Here is a 16,851-nt window from a genome sequence, read left to right on the forward strand (position 1 = left end):
TGGCATACACTACTTGAAAATAATTCGAATATCCACTTCATGCATTCTTGACGGAATTGGACCTTATTGAAAAATCTTGCGAAGTAAAATGATTGTATTTCCAATCCTTGACAAAATGTGTCTTCATTTAAAGTGTAATAAATTGAAACAAAGAAACTCATCCCTTCTAAATTTAAACATGTCTTGGGGCAGCAAATAAATAAAACTTTGATGTTAAGACATTTTCTTTAACCTGACATACATGACAGCAGGTTAACATAACAAACGCCTCTTCTGTGGTTGAGAGGAAAACTTTATCTGTGCTGTATCTTGCACACAGCACATTTGAAAGGAGGGTGACAGCACAAAGGAATTGATGTCGAGCACAATGAAATGACCTTGACAGGGACGAAACACAGAAAACTGGCAGGAATGAAGTAGATCCAACAATGAAGGCGAATGAATCTGAATGAATGAAGTTGAGTCTACAAACGAGGGAACAAGAATTCAATGACAGGGTAATGTCACCATGTAGCGGCCACACAGAATAATTACACTTTTAACTGAATGTTGGCATACGCGACAACAAAAGACACAGTTTTAGGAACGGGAAGTCACAACACGACATTAAATTACACACCTACACTTTGACCAAACATCGCGAACGTTGGTCACCTGATGCTAGTGTGGCTAACGAGCACACGAACATGAGTCGCAACTTCCTAAAGATACAAAAGTACAGCTAGTTGTACTCACGTTTTGGTCATGAACTCGCACTTAAAGTTATCTAGCTAGCTACCGAGCTATCCATTTGCTATCTGGCTAGCTAGCTATTAGCTGTCGCGCTACCTGGCTAGCTATCTAGCTGGCTAGCTAATAGACATTTGGTGCGTGTGTTTGGCTGAGGAGCCAATGGTGAGAGGCTACTGTTCGGTTTAAATTCTTGTTTCTTTCCTGGTTCGGTGTTCAAAGAAGTTCAGTGATAAAAATATCAAACGACGATAGATGGTGAACAAAAAACTACTTTATTCTAGTGAGACAGAAAAAGCACTTCTCGTCTAGGTAGGAGCGAAGACGAGCACACGGACAAAGATAGGAAAACAAAGAGAGCGAGCTCCCGCTCTGACAAGTTTTTGAATGTCCACAGCAGCGATCTGCTGTCCAATCAGCTACGGACAACTCAGTGTTGGGAGGGTCTTAGATTGAAGTTGGAGCCGTTGCTTCTTTGCAACGACTATTGAACTAATAAGATTGATAATGCTATTAGACTGAAATTAAACGTGCAATAATCATAATGTGTACTAAGCTAAACATGAAATAACATAATATGTTTACTAATGTGCATAAAACACTATCAGCTACCATCTGCGGGATTATGACTGAACGCCTCAAAGTCAGAATCCCGCCTAGACGCGCCGATACCGTGGCGCCGGGGCCTTACGGCTGGCCAAGGTTAGCGGCGGGGAGGTCCCCCCTGTCGCGCGGAACGCTGCTCGACACTGGGTCGCGCCGGATGATGGGCGCACCCCGGCTGGCTGTGGCTGGCGCGTGTGGCTGGCGCTGCTCACCCACAGAAAAACTTGTCCTCTGACTGTAAAGTGACCTTGAGAGTTTTGAAAGGCGCTTATAAATGAAATGTATTATTATTACATTTGCCAAAGTAGGCCATTAAACTGGCTGGCAATTAATTTTGACGGGCGTGTGCACGCACACACGCATACACACACCATCACTGCTTGGTGAAATCATGGCCTTTTGCAGCTAAAAACCACTGCAAACTACTTATAAACAACACGTGAGAAACCCATTCATCCATCATCCATACCTCTTATTCCTCATTAGGGTCATGGGGGGTGCTGGAGCCTATCCCAGCTGTCTTTGGGCACGAGGCGGGGGACACCCTGAATTGGTTGCCAGCCAATCGCAGGGCACAATGAGACAAACAACCATTCACTCTCACACTCGCACAAGGGACAATTTAGAGTGTTCAATCAGCTTTTTGGAATGTGGGAGGAAACAGGAGGACTCTGAGAAAACCCATGCGAGCCTGGGGAGAACATGCAAAATCCACTCACAACCTCTGCACTCTGAAGCTGGCGTGCTGACCACTCGACTTCCTGGCCGCCCAAGTGAGAAACCCAGGGATGAGAATTACAAATGAGAAAAAAGTCTGAGGGGGAAAAAGGCAAAGCTACCACTAGCTAGCCCACTTGCTTTCTGCTGTCTCTCACAGTATATTGACGCTAATGTTAGCATGGGGTTTGTCAAAGTGCCACTGATATTCAACTGCTTCATCATTCATGGTATTGTTTCATTGCAAATTAGAATCGTGGCAGAACTTTTTCTCTCCACAAAGGCGAATCCTTCCTTACATTCAACCTGAGGTGTACGATACTTGTCAGGCTTATTTAAAAGGGGGTGTTTACCTGTTTCGATACAACGGCCATAGGTCAGTATCATCTAATCAAAATTGCGCTTTCAGCCAACTGCCGCCCAAACAGGAAATGAACAGTGAAAAAGCGAGAATATGTATTAAGTTTTATGGGCGAGCCAGATGCAATCATCAAAAGAGCCATATATGGTTCGCGACCCATACGTTCCCGACATCTGACTTAGATTCTAACGTGCAGTCCCCCTTCGCACACACAGGCCAACCGAGACTATGCGGAAGACGGGCGATTGGAACACTGCCCATACCAACCACCCGCCCCCCGAAGATTTCTCAGCGGATTTGCGCTTTTTGCGAGTGGTCATTTTGGTCTGAAAAGTCGGAAATCCACAGATCAGCGGAAAATTCTCATCCCTGAGAAACCAATTAATATAATTGCTTTTAATGTAAAACAATTTATGAACAAATACACAGCCCTTCAGCCATGTGGATGTGGAGCAAGATCAAGAGATCCAGTGGCAAATTGATCGCTACAAACTAAAGTGTCTTGTACTCCAACATGTGCCGGCCAATTCAATGATATCGTCCAGCTACCAAGGAGGATTCTATTTGAGTTCAGTGTATCCACACCAAGTACGCACACAATTTGGCGTTGTGTGAAATGAGGACCAGTGCCGTCAATCAAATCTGGACCTGGACTCAGTCCAGACCTGGAATCACTGGTCCTGTGAAGGCTGTATGTTTCTATTGCGGTGCTGACCCATGGTCTGAACACAGTGGTCCAGGGTGTCCTTGAGTTCTCGCAGCTGGTTCACGCCAACTCTCAACTTCTCTCTGAAAATAAAAAGACAGCTATCTGCACAAGAACACAAGCTGCAGAGCGATTATTCTGTTTTTTTGTTGGGGTTTGCATTTTTTCAGCATGCTTAAACTGGTTATATTTCCAATGAAGTAGGGGTAGTTGGTGTAACATAAAACCAATAAAAAATGATTGCAAATCATATCCAACCTATACAGTGATACCTTGGCTTATGAACTTAATCGGTTCCCAGACAGAGTATGTAAGGCGAAAAGTGTGTATCCCAAAAATTAATTTCCCATAGGAAACCATTATTATGAGAATAATCCCTTCCCAGGTCCCCATAAAACATGTTCTTTCTAATATTGTAAGACTTAAAACTACACAAAATATACCTTATTTTATGTATAATAAATGTGCTATGGTATTATAATTAAAGAAATAAACTGGACTATGTAATAAAGTCGTTTTATGTACCTTTGTGATGGTCCTTGATGGCTTAATGGAATAGATAGCTTTTTGCATAAAATGTCTCAAGGAGCACTGGGTTGTACATCTTGGAAGTTGTGATATTGCAACAGCAACAGACGCAAGCAGACAAACGAGAAACATCATTAATAGCTGGTTCCCTTGCTTGTCTTTTCATTTCAAATTGAACTGATGGCTTGTGCGGGTTATTTGTGGAGCCTGATTGATGGGAATTTTAACCTTGCAGTCTACACTCTGCCTTTGAACTAGCCAAGTTGAAACGAGTCCAAATTTCACTGTTTTCTATCCATTTTGTCACTCTCTCTCTCTCTGTCGTCTGCCTGTCTCTTTGATGTTTAACCCCCCCCCCCCTCACTGCTGCGTTCTTGACCAATCACGTGGCTTTAACTGAAGACTGGGGGCAGGGAATAGAGGACAAAAAAAACATGGCAGCTTTTTTTGGAGAATAGCTGTATTTTACTATAAATGCACCACAGTGAAGGACAACCGACACCTGCGGACAAGTTTCACCCCTAATTTGTAAAATTACTTCAAATGACTTCTCCTGACCGCATTTTACAAAGATTCCACCGCATATAGCTATATTTTACGTTTTAAAACTCGCACTGAATATTCATGAAGTCCTGTTTTCGAGTTGATGACGTCATTGATGGAACACCCCTGACCGAGAAAGCAATACATACACAATGCATTTTAGGTACTTTTTTCGTCTAAAAACACTGTGTTGATCACAAAATTAGAAGGAAAACAACATAAATAATCCGATGGTGAATTGTTGTGTGGCAGCCAACACGCATAAAGAAGGTATACAAATAGAAATTCCCAGCGGACAAACCAGCCATTTCCAACGGACCAGAGCCTAAGGACAAGGATGAGCTAACCGGAGTTAGTGAGGGATAACTCCTATCGAGGCTGATCATCCAGCTCGAAAATCATTTGTTGAACGTATATAAGTAAAATGGAGTTCTTCCAAGCCAAAGACGATTACCTTCTTCAGAACGGGGACCGAGCTCTTTTGTGTAGCCGAAAGGACACTTTGATGACAGTCAAACCTGGTACATATTTGTAATGCACCTCAGCGTGACATGCACAACGCAAGCACCTGACGTTACAGTATTATTCCGACAGTCAGTCTTTTCTTTGAAAAGAACACGAATGCTTTTCTTGACCCTGTGACTAAATTCTAAATAACTGGATGAGTAACAAGAAAGGATCTTTTTCCGAATCTGAACTCTCTGAAGCCATTGTTTTGATTCTGGAGGAAGGTAGTTTGTGAAGGAGTATCTTGACGAGACGCCATGAACTGGGGGCGGGACTTGCTGAATCTCCAGTTTTGAGATCATTAGTGGCAGTTTTGGGCTACTTTAATTCGTTTTTATTGGTGTTTGGCGTTTGACAAAAAATATCAGCCTGCGTGTTTTGGGTATTTTCGATGCTATAAAAAGTTATTCTGATGGCAGTTAGGAAACAAAAAAATGATGTCGGTTGTCCTTTAATGTTTATGTCGCAAAACGCAAATATTTACACTACGAGGAGCTCAATACAGTATATGATAGTCGTGCTTGTGCCAGCTGTTTGATTCTAACGTGGAGTCCCCCAACCCACACACACGGCAAACGAGACTCCGCGGAAGGCGGGTGAATGGAACACAGCCCACAGCCCACCTGAAATTTTCTCAACTGATTTGCGCTTTTCTCGAGAATGGTCATTTTTGTCTTGAAAGTCGCTGCAGAAAGCCTGACTGTAGTCGATCTAATTGGTCCTGTGTCCACCTTCAAAGACAATAACCATACGTCTTCTTCTTCTTCTTTTCCTTTAGGCTTTTCCCTTCAATGGGTCGCCGCAGCGAATCAGTGTCCTCCATCTTCAAGTTTGATTCGCATGTTTGTTTTGACCAAGCTTTTACGTCGGATGCCCTTCCCGACATAACCCTCTCTATTTATCCGGCCTTGGGACCGGCACAAGAAGATACTGGCTTGTGCTACAGAACAAGCAACTCTATGAACTTAATAGACTGTGGTAATCATTTAGAAATTTGTTTCATCGATCATTTTCCCTCAAATACGTACTTGAAACTTGCTAACTCAGAGCAGTGGCAAACATAGCGATGCAGCAAAATGTATGCGAATGAGCTAATTAGCTTTTAAAAGCAGCCCTTGAGGACTGGACATGGTGCAAAGTGGTCACTTGAGCACCAGAAAAGGGAAAGCCCAAGCCAAATGCTTATCAGAAACAAAACCTGTCAGTTTTTGTTAACATCATGACTGAAAGAAACACCACTATTGATGAGATTCCTTATATTAGGGCGCTTATATTGGCATGATGGTAACGATGATGTATCTTGGCTGGTCGATATTATCGGCTACAATCACATGTTCTGGGGTCAATTGTTTTCCAGCGAAGTCAAACTTGTGTCTACTGCTTTAGATTTTGATTTACTGTATTGTTCTAGTGTGTGAATAGAGACATTTGATTGATAAAAAATGAAATACTTTTGACAATTGTGTTGACAATAAAACAGAGGAAGGAATAAAATCTAAAAAATGAAATACTTTTGACAATTGTGTTGACAATAAAACAGAGGAAGGAACAATATCTAATTTCATTGTTTAAGGTGGAATTTTTGAATCAAGGACAGAAGCTGAAATATTTGTCAAGGAAAACACTAAGATTGTGGCTTTTCACAAATCTGCAATACTAATCTAATTTAGCCCAGGTAACCAGGCGATTCTGGGGTTGTAATGAAATATCAGAATATTAAAATTGCCAGGATATCATTAACTAAATAAGATCCTAGGTGTGGTGTGAGTGTGAGAGCTGATGGTTGTTTGTCTCTGTGTGGCCTGTGATTGGCAACCAATTCAGGGTGTCCCCCACCTAGTCCCTGAAGATGGCTGGGATATGCTCCAGTACACCGTGCAACCGTCGTGAGGATAAAGTGGTCCCAAAAAATTAATGAATGAATTCATTAATATTTGAAATGGAATGGAATGGTCAACACCAACTCCATCCTGAGGAAGGCCCAACAGAGGATGTACTTCCTGATGCTGTTAAAGAAGCATGGCCTGTCACAGGAGGTGCTACGACATTTCATAGGCCAGGTTAAAGTCAAAGTCAGCTTTATTGTCAAATATGCTAATATGCATGACATAAAGCACAGACGAAGTTACTGTCCTCTCGGACCCAGCATGCAAGGCACTTATAATGACTTTAAGAAACATAATAAACATGAAAATGCCAACTTGCCGGGAGAGGGGAGGCACTGCGTGTTCACGCGCCGCCATCTTGGGAAAAACAAAAATAACAAATATGACAACACAAAGACAGAGTCATTCATTCTTCAGGACTTGCTGTACCCTCTTTGTGATGACATGAAGCAGTTCTAGATGAAAGAGGAGAGGATCAAAGCATCCATTTCAGCAGTAGATCAGGGACGTCATGGTGGAATTTGCATGTCTTCTTCTTTTCCTTTTCCCCTGAGGGGTCTTTTGCTTTTCCCCTCAGGGGTCGCCACAGCGAATCAATGTCCTCCATCTATGTTTTGTGCATCCTCTTCTCGCACACCAGCTACCTTCATGTCCTCTTTGACCACATCCATAAACCTCCTCTTCGGTCGTCCTCTCGGTCTCCTGCCTGGCAGTTCAAGGCTCAGCATCCTTCTCCCGATATAGTCACTCTCTCTCCTCTGGACATGTCCAAACCATCTCAGTCTGGCCTCTCTGACTTTCTCTCCAAAGCCTCTAATATGAGTTGTCCCTCGAATGTACTCATTCCTGATCCTATCCAACCTGGTCACTCCCAAAGAAAACCTCAACATCTTCAGCTCTGCTACCTCCAGCTCTGCTTCCTGTCTTTTCTTCAGTGGCACTGTCTCCAGTCCAAACATTCCATAGGTTTGATTCGCATATTTGTTTTGGCAAAAATTTTTACGTCGGATTTTACAACCCTCTGTATTTATCCGGGCTTGGGACCGGCACAATAAGACACTGGCTTGTGGAATTTGCATGTCTACTACAAGCTAAATGTTGAAAGCAAACACGAAGCTGTAGCATCCATTGACAAAAAGACATTGTCTCACATCTCCTGTCCCACATGAATCCGCTTCAATTCCAAGCCGCGACAGTTCCACACACGCATCGGCGCCTGCGCTGACGCTCCTTTCTTCTTATCGCAGGCTCCTCAAGCCATGCATCCATCCAACCGCAGACTGACCAACAGCACCGACCTTTCCGCTGAACAAAGCAGGGCTGTGAAGATGCTGCCCATTACAGGCGCAAAAAAAGACAATGGCCCCAGAGCTGTCCAGCGATGACAGTCAAATGGCTCTGACATTCCTCCTATTCAAAAACAATACTGGCATATCCATGCTGCCGAAAAGGCACAACCGCTCAGCACAGTCCTCTCCTTGATTGTCGTGGCCAAAAATGCTGAAAAACAATCCATATCCGTTCCACACGACGCACAACAACATAAAGTGACAAAAGAAAACACAATAACAAGACAAAAACAACAACAACAAAAAAAAAACAAGGCTCATGAGAGCACTTGCTGAAGGCTGCCTACTCAGGCGCCATCTTGGAAAAAAACATGTCTGTCATTGAATCGATCCTGTCTTCTTCCATTACGCTTTGGTTCGGGGCCGCCACAAAAATTGACAAAATCTGACTTCAACGGAGAGTTAGGACGGTGGAAAAAAAAATCATTGGCACCGCCCTACCCACTCTCCAGGATCACACTGCAAGAATCGAAACAAGGGCACGGAAAATCCTACTGGACCCTCCGCACTCGGCCCGCCACCTTTTCCAGCTACTCCCCTCAGGCCGGCGCTACCGATGCATGCGCACCAAATTTAGCAGATATCTATACAGCTTCTTCCCTTCCCCCAAGCCATTAACACTATATAAACAGTAACCCAAATATAACTGTATAGCAGTGCTTTGCTTTTTTTTTTTAATGATGACACTAGTGCAGCGTGTTCTACCGGAGACAAATTTCTTGTGTGTTCTACATACAGTGATACCTCGGTTTACGAACCTTACGGTTTACGAACGTTAAATTTATGAAGATTTTACCTTGGCATACAAACTTTTTTTCTGGAACTTTTTAACAGAGCTGCCATTCTTCTAACAACAAAATGGCAGCCGGCTAGTTTTGGTCCACTATTCCCCGCCGCCAGTCTTCGGTTAAAGCCACATGATTGGTCAAGAAGTGAGGGGAGGTGGTTTAACCATTAAAGAGACAGGCAGACGACTGTGAGAGAGTTTCAATTTTGATAGTTCAAACGCAGAGTGTAGACTGCAAGGTTAAAATATCCCATCAATCAGGCTCCACAAACAACCCGCACAAGCACATCTGATGCAAAAAGCTATCAACCCAGCTAAACAGAACACAATTGATGAGGAAAAAGGTAAAATTATTGCAGAGAAAGCACCTCCAAGGGATCATTCCTCAAGATGGTGAAAGAAGAAGGCTACGTTCCTCATCAAGTGTTTAATGCTGAGGAATCCGGCCACTCCATTCCATCAAGCCATCGAGCATCACAAAGGTAAATAAAACAACTTTATTGTACAGTACAGTTTATTTCTTTGTTTATAATACCGTAGCACATTTATTATACATGAAATAAGGTATATTTTGTGTAGTTTTAAGGCTGAGAAAATTACGAAGTAGAAAATTGTGTTTTATGGGGACCTGGGAACGGATTATTCTCATTTTAATGGTTTCCTATTGGAACTTAATTTTTGGGATACACACTTAGCCTTACACACTCTGTCTGGGAACCAATTAAGTTAGTAAGCCAAGGTACCACTGTACTTGGCAATAAAGATGATTCTGATTCTGAAGAAAGCAAAAGTAACTAAGAGTCTTCCAGTTGCATAATTTTACCATTGTATTCATATTACATGATGAACAGTGACGTGCAGTCAGGGGAGGCAGGTGAGGCTGTGGCTCACCTGTTATCATGGGAATATGAAATGACAAAATAAATTAAACAGATATATTTATTTAGTGGATTGTACTTTAACGTGCTTTTTCATTTAACTTCACCATTTTTGGATTTTTCGTGTTGCTTGGCCTTATTTTCAGAATGGTGGATTACATATCTAAATTGAAAGAATTTTCTAAACTAGACTTTCAATCAAAGCAGGAGATAATAATTAAAGGAAGACCAACACCGGACTATATAGCTCACAAACGGTGTGAGATCAATGTAAATCTCCTGGACAGCTTCTCAGCTTTTTGGCCAAGAAGGATCTCATTGAAACTATTCCTGAAGTGACAAAGTTGCTCCAGCTCGTGCTCACTGTTCCAGCTTCTACAGCATCAGTGGAGCGGTCATTCTCAGCACAAAAGACTGAAAACATACAGTCGGAACAGGACTGATCAAGGACGACTTTCTTCACTGGCAGTGATCTCCATTGAGACAAAGACTTGGACTTCATTTATCAGTAAAGGTAACACAATAACGTTTTCTTAATTATTTTCTTGTCTATGCTACAGTTTGTATATAGTATATAAACATTGCTGACATGACATTTTTAACAAAACATGTTAACTGTTGCCAATCAAATGGCAAATAAGCTACTTTGTGGAGTTCATATGTTTGTAAATCTGAAACAAGCCATGAACCTCACTGCACGTCACTGATCATGAAATACCTATTCACAGGTAACTATTAACTACAGTAAAGTCTCGTTATATCGATATTGGATATATCGATAGTCCCGGTTATATCGATACTATTTCTATGCACGAACGGAGAAAATTACATGCAAACAGGGTCGGATATATCGATAGTCCCGGTTATATCGATATCTTTTCGGACTCCCTTGAATATCGATATAACGAGACTTTACTGTATATCCGAATACATTTTAAAGATACACCTCCAACCCCGCTTGTGTCCTACCGATAGTCTTCGTGCAAGACACAACTGAGAAGGTCCGTGTCCGTCAGTCTGGAATTAAAGTCAAACATCTGAAACAAAGTGCACAAGTATTCAAACTAAATTTAAAACTCAGGATAGGTTAGAATCTAGCCTACACAACTAATGCTTCAATAATTAATAAATAAATAAAAATCCTCAAATAGGCACTGACCTCATTGGATTTGATAGTGGTGAGAAGCATCTGCACTTCTTGCAAACCGACAGATGAGGACAGAACACTAAAAAAAATAAACAAATAAATACATACAATTAAAGGAAAATATTCCACTCGTATTTTCCCCTTTTTCTCAAAATATAGGTTGTATAAATCTCGTAAAATTAAGTTACAGTACTCAAATGAAAGCAAAACAAGATTAATCGAAATCTTAAAAAAAAAATATTTTGCTGGTAGTTTCGGCCCTATGTATATCCCGACTGTCCAGACGTTTTTCAACTACTTTGTAGTTTTTCAACTACAAAGAGTCCTTTAGCAACACAAAATTCCTACTTATTTCAGACCGATAAACACTTTAAGGCAAAAATTAGTGCATCCAAAAGATAGGCTGCCAAATGAAAAACAAAGTAATGTAGTTTTTTCAATACATTGTAAAAATGAAAATTGTAAAGAGCAATACATTAGGGAGACGAAACACATTCTCAAAAAAGACTTTCAATATCGCAGGGATAATAGTAGTGGGCCTCAATCGGCAGTACATATGCACCTAAAAGCTAGCAACCACGCATTTGACGACAATGAGGTTAAAATCTTAACGAAAGAAAATAGATGGTTTGAAAGGGGAGTAAAAGAATCTATTTTCATAAAACAGGAAAATCCTTCACTAAATCGCCATGGTGGGGTGAGGTTCAATTTGGATCGTTCGTACAACAGACTTTGTTGGGGTAATTCGCCATACAAACATCTCTAAACATCGCTCGCTAATCTTTGTTTACATTTTGGACTTCCTGATACGTCAGATCCTGCCTCCCTTTACATGATGTCGCATTTACATTACGTCACATCCTTTCACGTCACACACTGCGCGCCGTATAAAATGCTCTCCCTTCTAGTTCGTCTCTCTCTTTCGCCATGCCTCCTTAAGCCGACACCGCGATGCCTCCGCTCTCTCGAAGATTAAACCAACTTTCTGTTCTACACCTGGCTCCCTGATGATTTAACCATCCTCTTCCATCAACACCAGTGACGTGCGGTGAGGTTCATGGCTGGTGAGGCACTGACGTCATCAATGACGTCACCGCTCGTCTCTACTTTGTATTTGAACGGTAAATGTGAAAATTCAGCGATTTTGAAAAAAATCCTAAAACGGTGAAGTTAAATGGACAAGAACTTTAAAGTACAAATCACTAAATACATCTAACTGTTTAATTTATTTTTTCATTTGATATTTCCATGACAGCTTTCCATGATGACAGGTGAGGGACTGCCTCCACTGACTGCACGTCACTGATCAACACCCGTCGAAGCAATGAACCAAGGGCGAACGATCAAAATAATCCAACAGACTTCTTAGCCAACATGGGCTTAGTTAGCAAATGGGACAATCAGGCCAGTCGTAGACCCCATACTCAGGCAGGACAATAGAAGTAATCAGCCAGGACAATAGAAGTAATCAGTGTAGCCGCAGGGAGTAGTCCTCTGCTCCCCTACCTGAGAGCAGGGATGAATCATAGAAGAGTCTGACACCGCCACGTCTGGACAGTAGGGATATATATATATATATATATATATATATATATATATATATATATATATATATATATATATATATATATATATATATAGATAGATAGATAGATAGATAGATAGATAGATAGATAGATAGATAGATAGATAGATAGATAGATAGATAGATAGATAGATAAGGCTGAAACTACTAGCAAAAGATTTTAGTTCGCTGACGAAGCCTCTTGGATAAGAAGCGAAACGTCCGACACCTTCAAAGAAATACAGATGACGGCTGCAGCAACCTTTTCATTGATGGACCACTCCTGTACGACTGAGAGTTTATACAGACGTAAAACTACATTAACTCATTCACTGCCATTCTCGAATTTATTTGGGAATTGAAAATCATGATGTGGCGCACCATGAGTAAATTTGGGAAATCAGGTTTTTGGGAGCATGAAATTAAAAAAAAAAACACATTTAAGAAAAATAATGAAGCGGTCAAGTTAAAACGGCATTGTTATTTTTTCCGAGCACAAATAAAGTTATTTAAAACCATGTGGTCTCTCCACATACTCTCCTAATCTTTCCCTTTTGACCCCCCCACTTAAGCCCCTTATACACTGTTTTTATAGCTCCTAATTTCCTTTTATAACAAAGTTATAGCACGCTTTTCTGAGCGACTCTTTGGTGCAACATGAACACTCTCTGGGAAGATCAATATCATGCACACAGCAGCACGTCAGCCTCCTGCCAATCATGGCATAGTTGAGAAATGAAATGCTTGGCAAACTAGCCCGCTATCAAGCAATGTAAGTTCATGCATAGTTACGAAGAAATATGAACAGGGGTTTTCTCAATAATTTTTAAATGAGACTAAAAAAAGACTAATTAGATCAATTAACCACAGACCCCAATTCATTGATCGCATACATTTATCATCGTTTATTTTGCGTTACAAAAGCATTTAACAAATTTGGCTCACGGTTTAAAGGACAATCGACGCCTCCGGACCAGTTGTGTCCTTAATTTGTAAAATCACCCCAAATGACTTCTACTGAGTGCATTTTACAAAGATTCCACCGCATACAGCTATATTTTACGTTTTAATTAAGACTCTCTCTGAATATTCAGGAAATCTTGTTTTCTAGTTGATGACGATGCCCTAAATGACCTCACAGAGGGAACGCCCGTGACCGAGAGAGCGACACAATGCATTTTGGGTACTTTGTTTGGTCTGAAAACATCGTGCTGATCTGTGTTGATGGCGAAATTAGAAGGAAAACTACATAAATACCGCTGAATCGTTGTGTGTCGCAGCCAATTGTGATCACACGCATGAAGAATGTGTAAGTTTACACAGATTCCCAGCGGACAAATCAGTCATTTCCAACAGAGCTTGTACGCCATCTTGTGCATTTTATGGGTGCTACATTGGAGTCCAGACGGCTCGAATTGATACGGAAGGACTTATTTCATCGATTGCAAACATTAATGCTTTCCTCTTCAGAACTATTTGAATCAGATTCATAACTGGATGAGTAACAAGAAAGCACCTTCTCCGAATCTGAACTTTGTGAAGCCATTGTTTTGATTCTTGAGCAAGGCAGTGTGTGACATCTGGGAAGAGTGAATGCTGGCACAAATGGCTGCCACTGCTCACACGCACAAAAAAATCCCATGACTGTAAAGTGTCCTTGAGTTTTGAAAGGCACTTAGAAATTAAATGTATTATTATTATTATTATCAAGCTAGCTACCAAGCTAGCTACCTATTTGCTGTCTAGCTGGCTCGCTAGTTATTCAGCTAGCTATCGTTTAGCTATCTAGCTGGCTAGGTAGCTATCTATTAGCGACTGTATCATGTGACTGTAAAGTGACCTTGAGAGTTTTGAAAGGTCCTTATAAACGAAATGTATTATTATTATTATTATTACTGTATCTATTAGCTAGCTTTCTATCTAGTTGAGTTAATTGCGGGTTGAGTGAACGCTGGCGCGTGTGGCTGCCACTGCTCACCCACAGGACAACGTATCCTGTGACTATAAAGTAGTGTTATTATGTTGTTTTTCTACTTTCATTCCTTTCATCACTTTGCTGCTGTGAAATGTAAATGTCTCCACTGCGGGACTAATTACGGCAAATACAATCCAATTATTATTATAAAAAAATGTTTTTATTACTTCAATGTACCCACGTTCCTAAATGATAATAAGTTTCTTAATTTCTAAATGAAAGTTGTGCAAAGTTTGAATGATTTTACTTCAAATGTGTTGAGGTGGGAACATAGCACGTAAAAAGCTAGAAAGTCTGCGATTGTTTTGGCCATATCATCAGAGCTCAATCAGGAAATCACTAAATGGCAGCCATCACTGGCAAACATGTGCTCTTTTCATAATTGTTCAGATTGCATTAAATATTTCACGGTCGGGGAAATCTGATATTTTATGCATGCAGGTGGTTTTATCAGTGGTTTACGGTGGAAAGAGGCACATCAAGGGTTTTTGTCATGTGTGGATAACTTTTTCATGCTGAAGTGGTGTAGGACCATTTAAAAGCATTGGCTATAAACAACATAAAATAAAAGGCGCATAGCTTGTGCTTTCAAGGGCTTATTTTAGTGATAGTGAACTGAGAAAGTTGCTAAAAAGCCTTGTGAGGTGTATTGCAGCATCATGGGAAAGGTGATAAGATGGACAGGAAGGTCCAACTAACTGATGATACAATATCAAAAACACATCGTCTACAATCTGTCCGAGTGTACAACAGACGAAACGAAGAACGAGTTGTGCAGGCACAGACGTGAAGCACAAAACATTTGTATGTATGTATGTATCTATGTATGCAAACAGTTTTTACCTTTCCTAAGACTTAGGTTTCAGAAGTCAGCAATTATTTACGGAGGTTATAAAATGTCCACAGACTCTTGTTCAATTTGCAGGTTTTAAAACAATAAAAAGAAGATACATCAATACATTTGCCAACATTATACTGATGTGATCCCCACATTGTACACTAATATTAATATTAATAATATTATTAATACGAATAATACTAATACGAATAAGACGAATAATAATAAGAATAAGAAGAAGAATAAGAAGAAGAAGATCGGTCAAGAACGCAGCAGTAAGGGAGCGTTAAACATTAAACAGACGACAGAGAGAGTGTGATAAAATGGATAGAAAACAGTGACATTTGGACTTGTTTCAACTTTGATAGTTCAAAAGCAGAGTGTAGAATGCAAGGATAAAATATCCCATCAATCAGGCTCCACAAATAACCCGCACAAGCCATCTGTACACGTGATGCAAAAAGCTATCAACCAAGCGAAACAGAACACAATTGATGAGGAACAAGATAAAATTACCGCAGCAAAAGCACCTACAAGGGATCATTCCTCAAGATCAAAGTCAAAGTCAAAGTCAGCTTTATTGTCAAATATGCTAATATGCATGACATACAGCACAGATGAAATTACTGTCCTCTCGAACCCAGCATGCAAGGTACTTATAATTACTTAACAAACATAAACATGAAAACGCCAATTTGCCGGGAGAGGGGAGCCGCTGCGTGTTCACGCGCCGCCATCTTGGGGAAAAAAAAAATAGATTCACCGCAAGTGTTATTGCGCGTCTCATCTCGATGCCGTTATCGTGATGGTGAAAGAAGAAGGCTACATATTCCTCATCAAGTGTTTAATGCTGATGAAACCGGTCACTCCGTTCCATCAAGCCATCAACAACCATCACAAAGGTAAATAAAATGACTATTATATAGTACAGTTTATGTCTTTAATTATAATACCATAGCACATTTATTATACATAAAATAAGGTAGAAATAATAAGTAGAAAATTATGTTTTATGGGGACCTGGAAACGGATTATTCTCATTTTAATAGTTTCCTATGGGAAATTGATTTTTGGGATACACACTTTTCGCCTTACACACTTTGTCTGGGAACCAATTAAGTTCGGAAGCCAAGGTATCACTGTATACATCATCTTGAGCCCTGGAATAGGGTGGTTCGATTAATTAAACCGTAATCTTACAAAGAAAAAAAATCTAAACCCCATCCAAAAAAAAAACAAAAAAAAAAACATCCATAGAATCTCCCAAACACACGTTGCAAAATGTTGAACTTTTGGGCCATAATTCAAAAAGGCATGTTTGGCAGAAACATAATACTACTTCAGACAAAAAGAGCACAATACCTCCAGTGAATTATGGTGGTGGCACTATGATACTTTGTTTATATTTTCAACTAATACCAGCCTAAGAAGAAGTAAACAAACATTCATGTTTTTTTAAAGGACAGCCAACATCACTTTTTTGTTTCCTGACATCAGAAAAACGTTTTATAGCACCTAAAATACCCAAAACACGCAGGCTGATATGTTTAGTGAAATGCAAAACACCAATAAAAATGACTGAAAGTGTCCAAAATCTGCAAAAAAATGAGCTGCGAATTGGGCATTTTTGGGCAAGTCCCGCCCCCAGTTCGTGACGTCATGCCAAGACGTCTTGCCTTGCTCGAGAATCAAAACAATGGCTTCAGATTCTGAGAATATCCTTTCTTGTT

At 40.5% G+C, this 16,851-nt stretch overlaps 1 protein-coding gene across 1 annotated transcript in view; it reads right to left on the reverse strand.

Moving 5' to 3' along the window:
- Positions 1 to 983: 983 nt before the first annotated feature.
- The window catches only part of swt1 (SWT1 RNA endoribonuclease homolog), a 45,092-nt gene continuing 29,224 nt past the window's right edge, over positions 984 to 16,851 (reverse strand). Inside the window, exons 15-17 of the mRNA XM_089001014.1 lie at positions 10,757 to 10,823; positions 10,567 to 10,634; positions 984 to 3,202 (exon numbers count right to left, since the gene is read on the reverse strand). Of these exons, the coding sequence (XP_088857140.1) occupies positions 3,085 to 3,202; positions 10,567 to 10,634; positions 10,757 to 10,823 (253 nt within the window). The 3' untranslated portion in view covers positions 984 to 3,084. The remainder of the gene's footprint in view (positions 3,203 to 10,566; positions 10,635 to 10,756; positions 10,824 to 16,851) is intronic.

The sequence above is a fragment of the Hippocampus bargibanti genome, linkage group LG07, assembly GCF_051943395.1.
Source record: "Hippocampus bargibanti isolate YZ-2025 linkage group LG07, ASM5194339v1, whole genome shotgun sequence".
NCBI lineage: Eukaryota > Metazoa > Chordata > Actinopteri > Syngnathiformes > Syngnathidae > Hippocampus > Hippocampus bargibanti.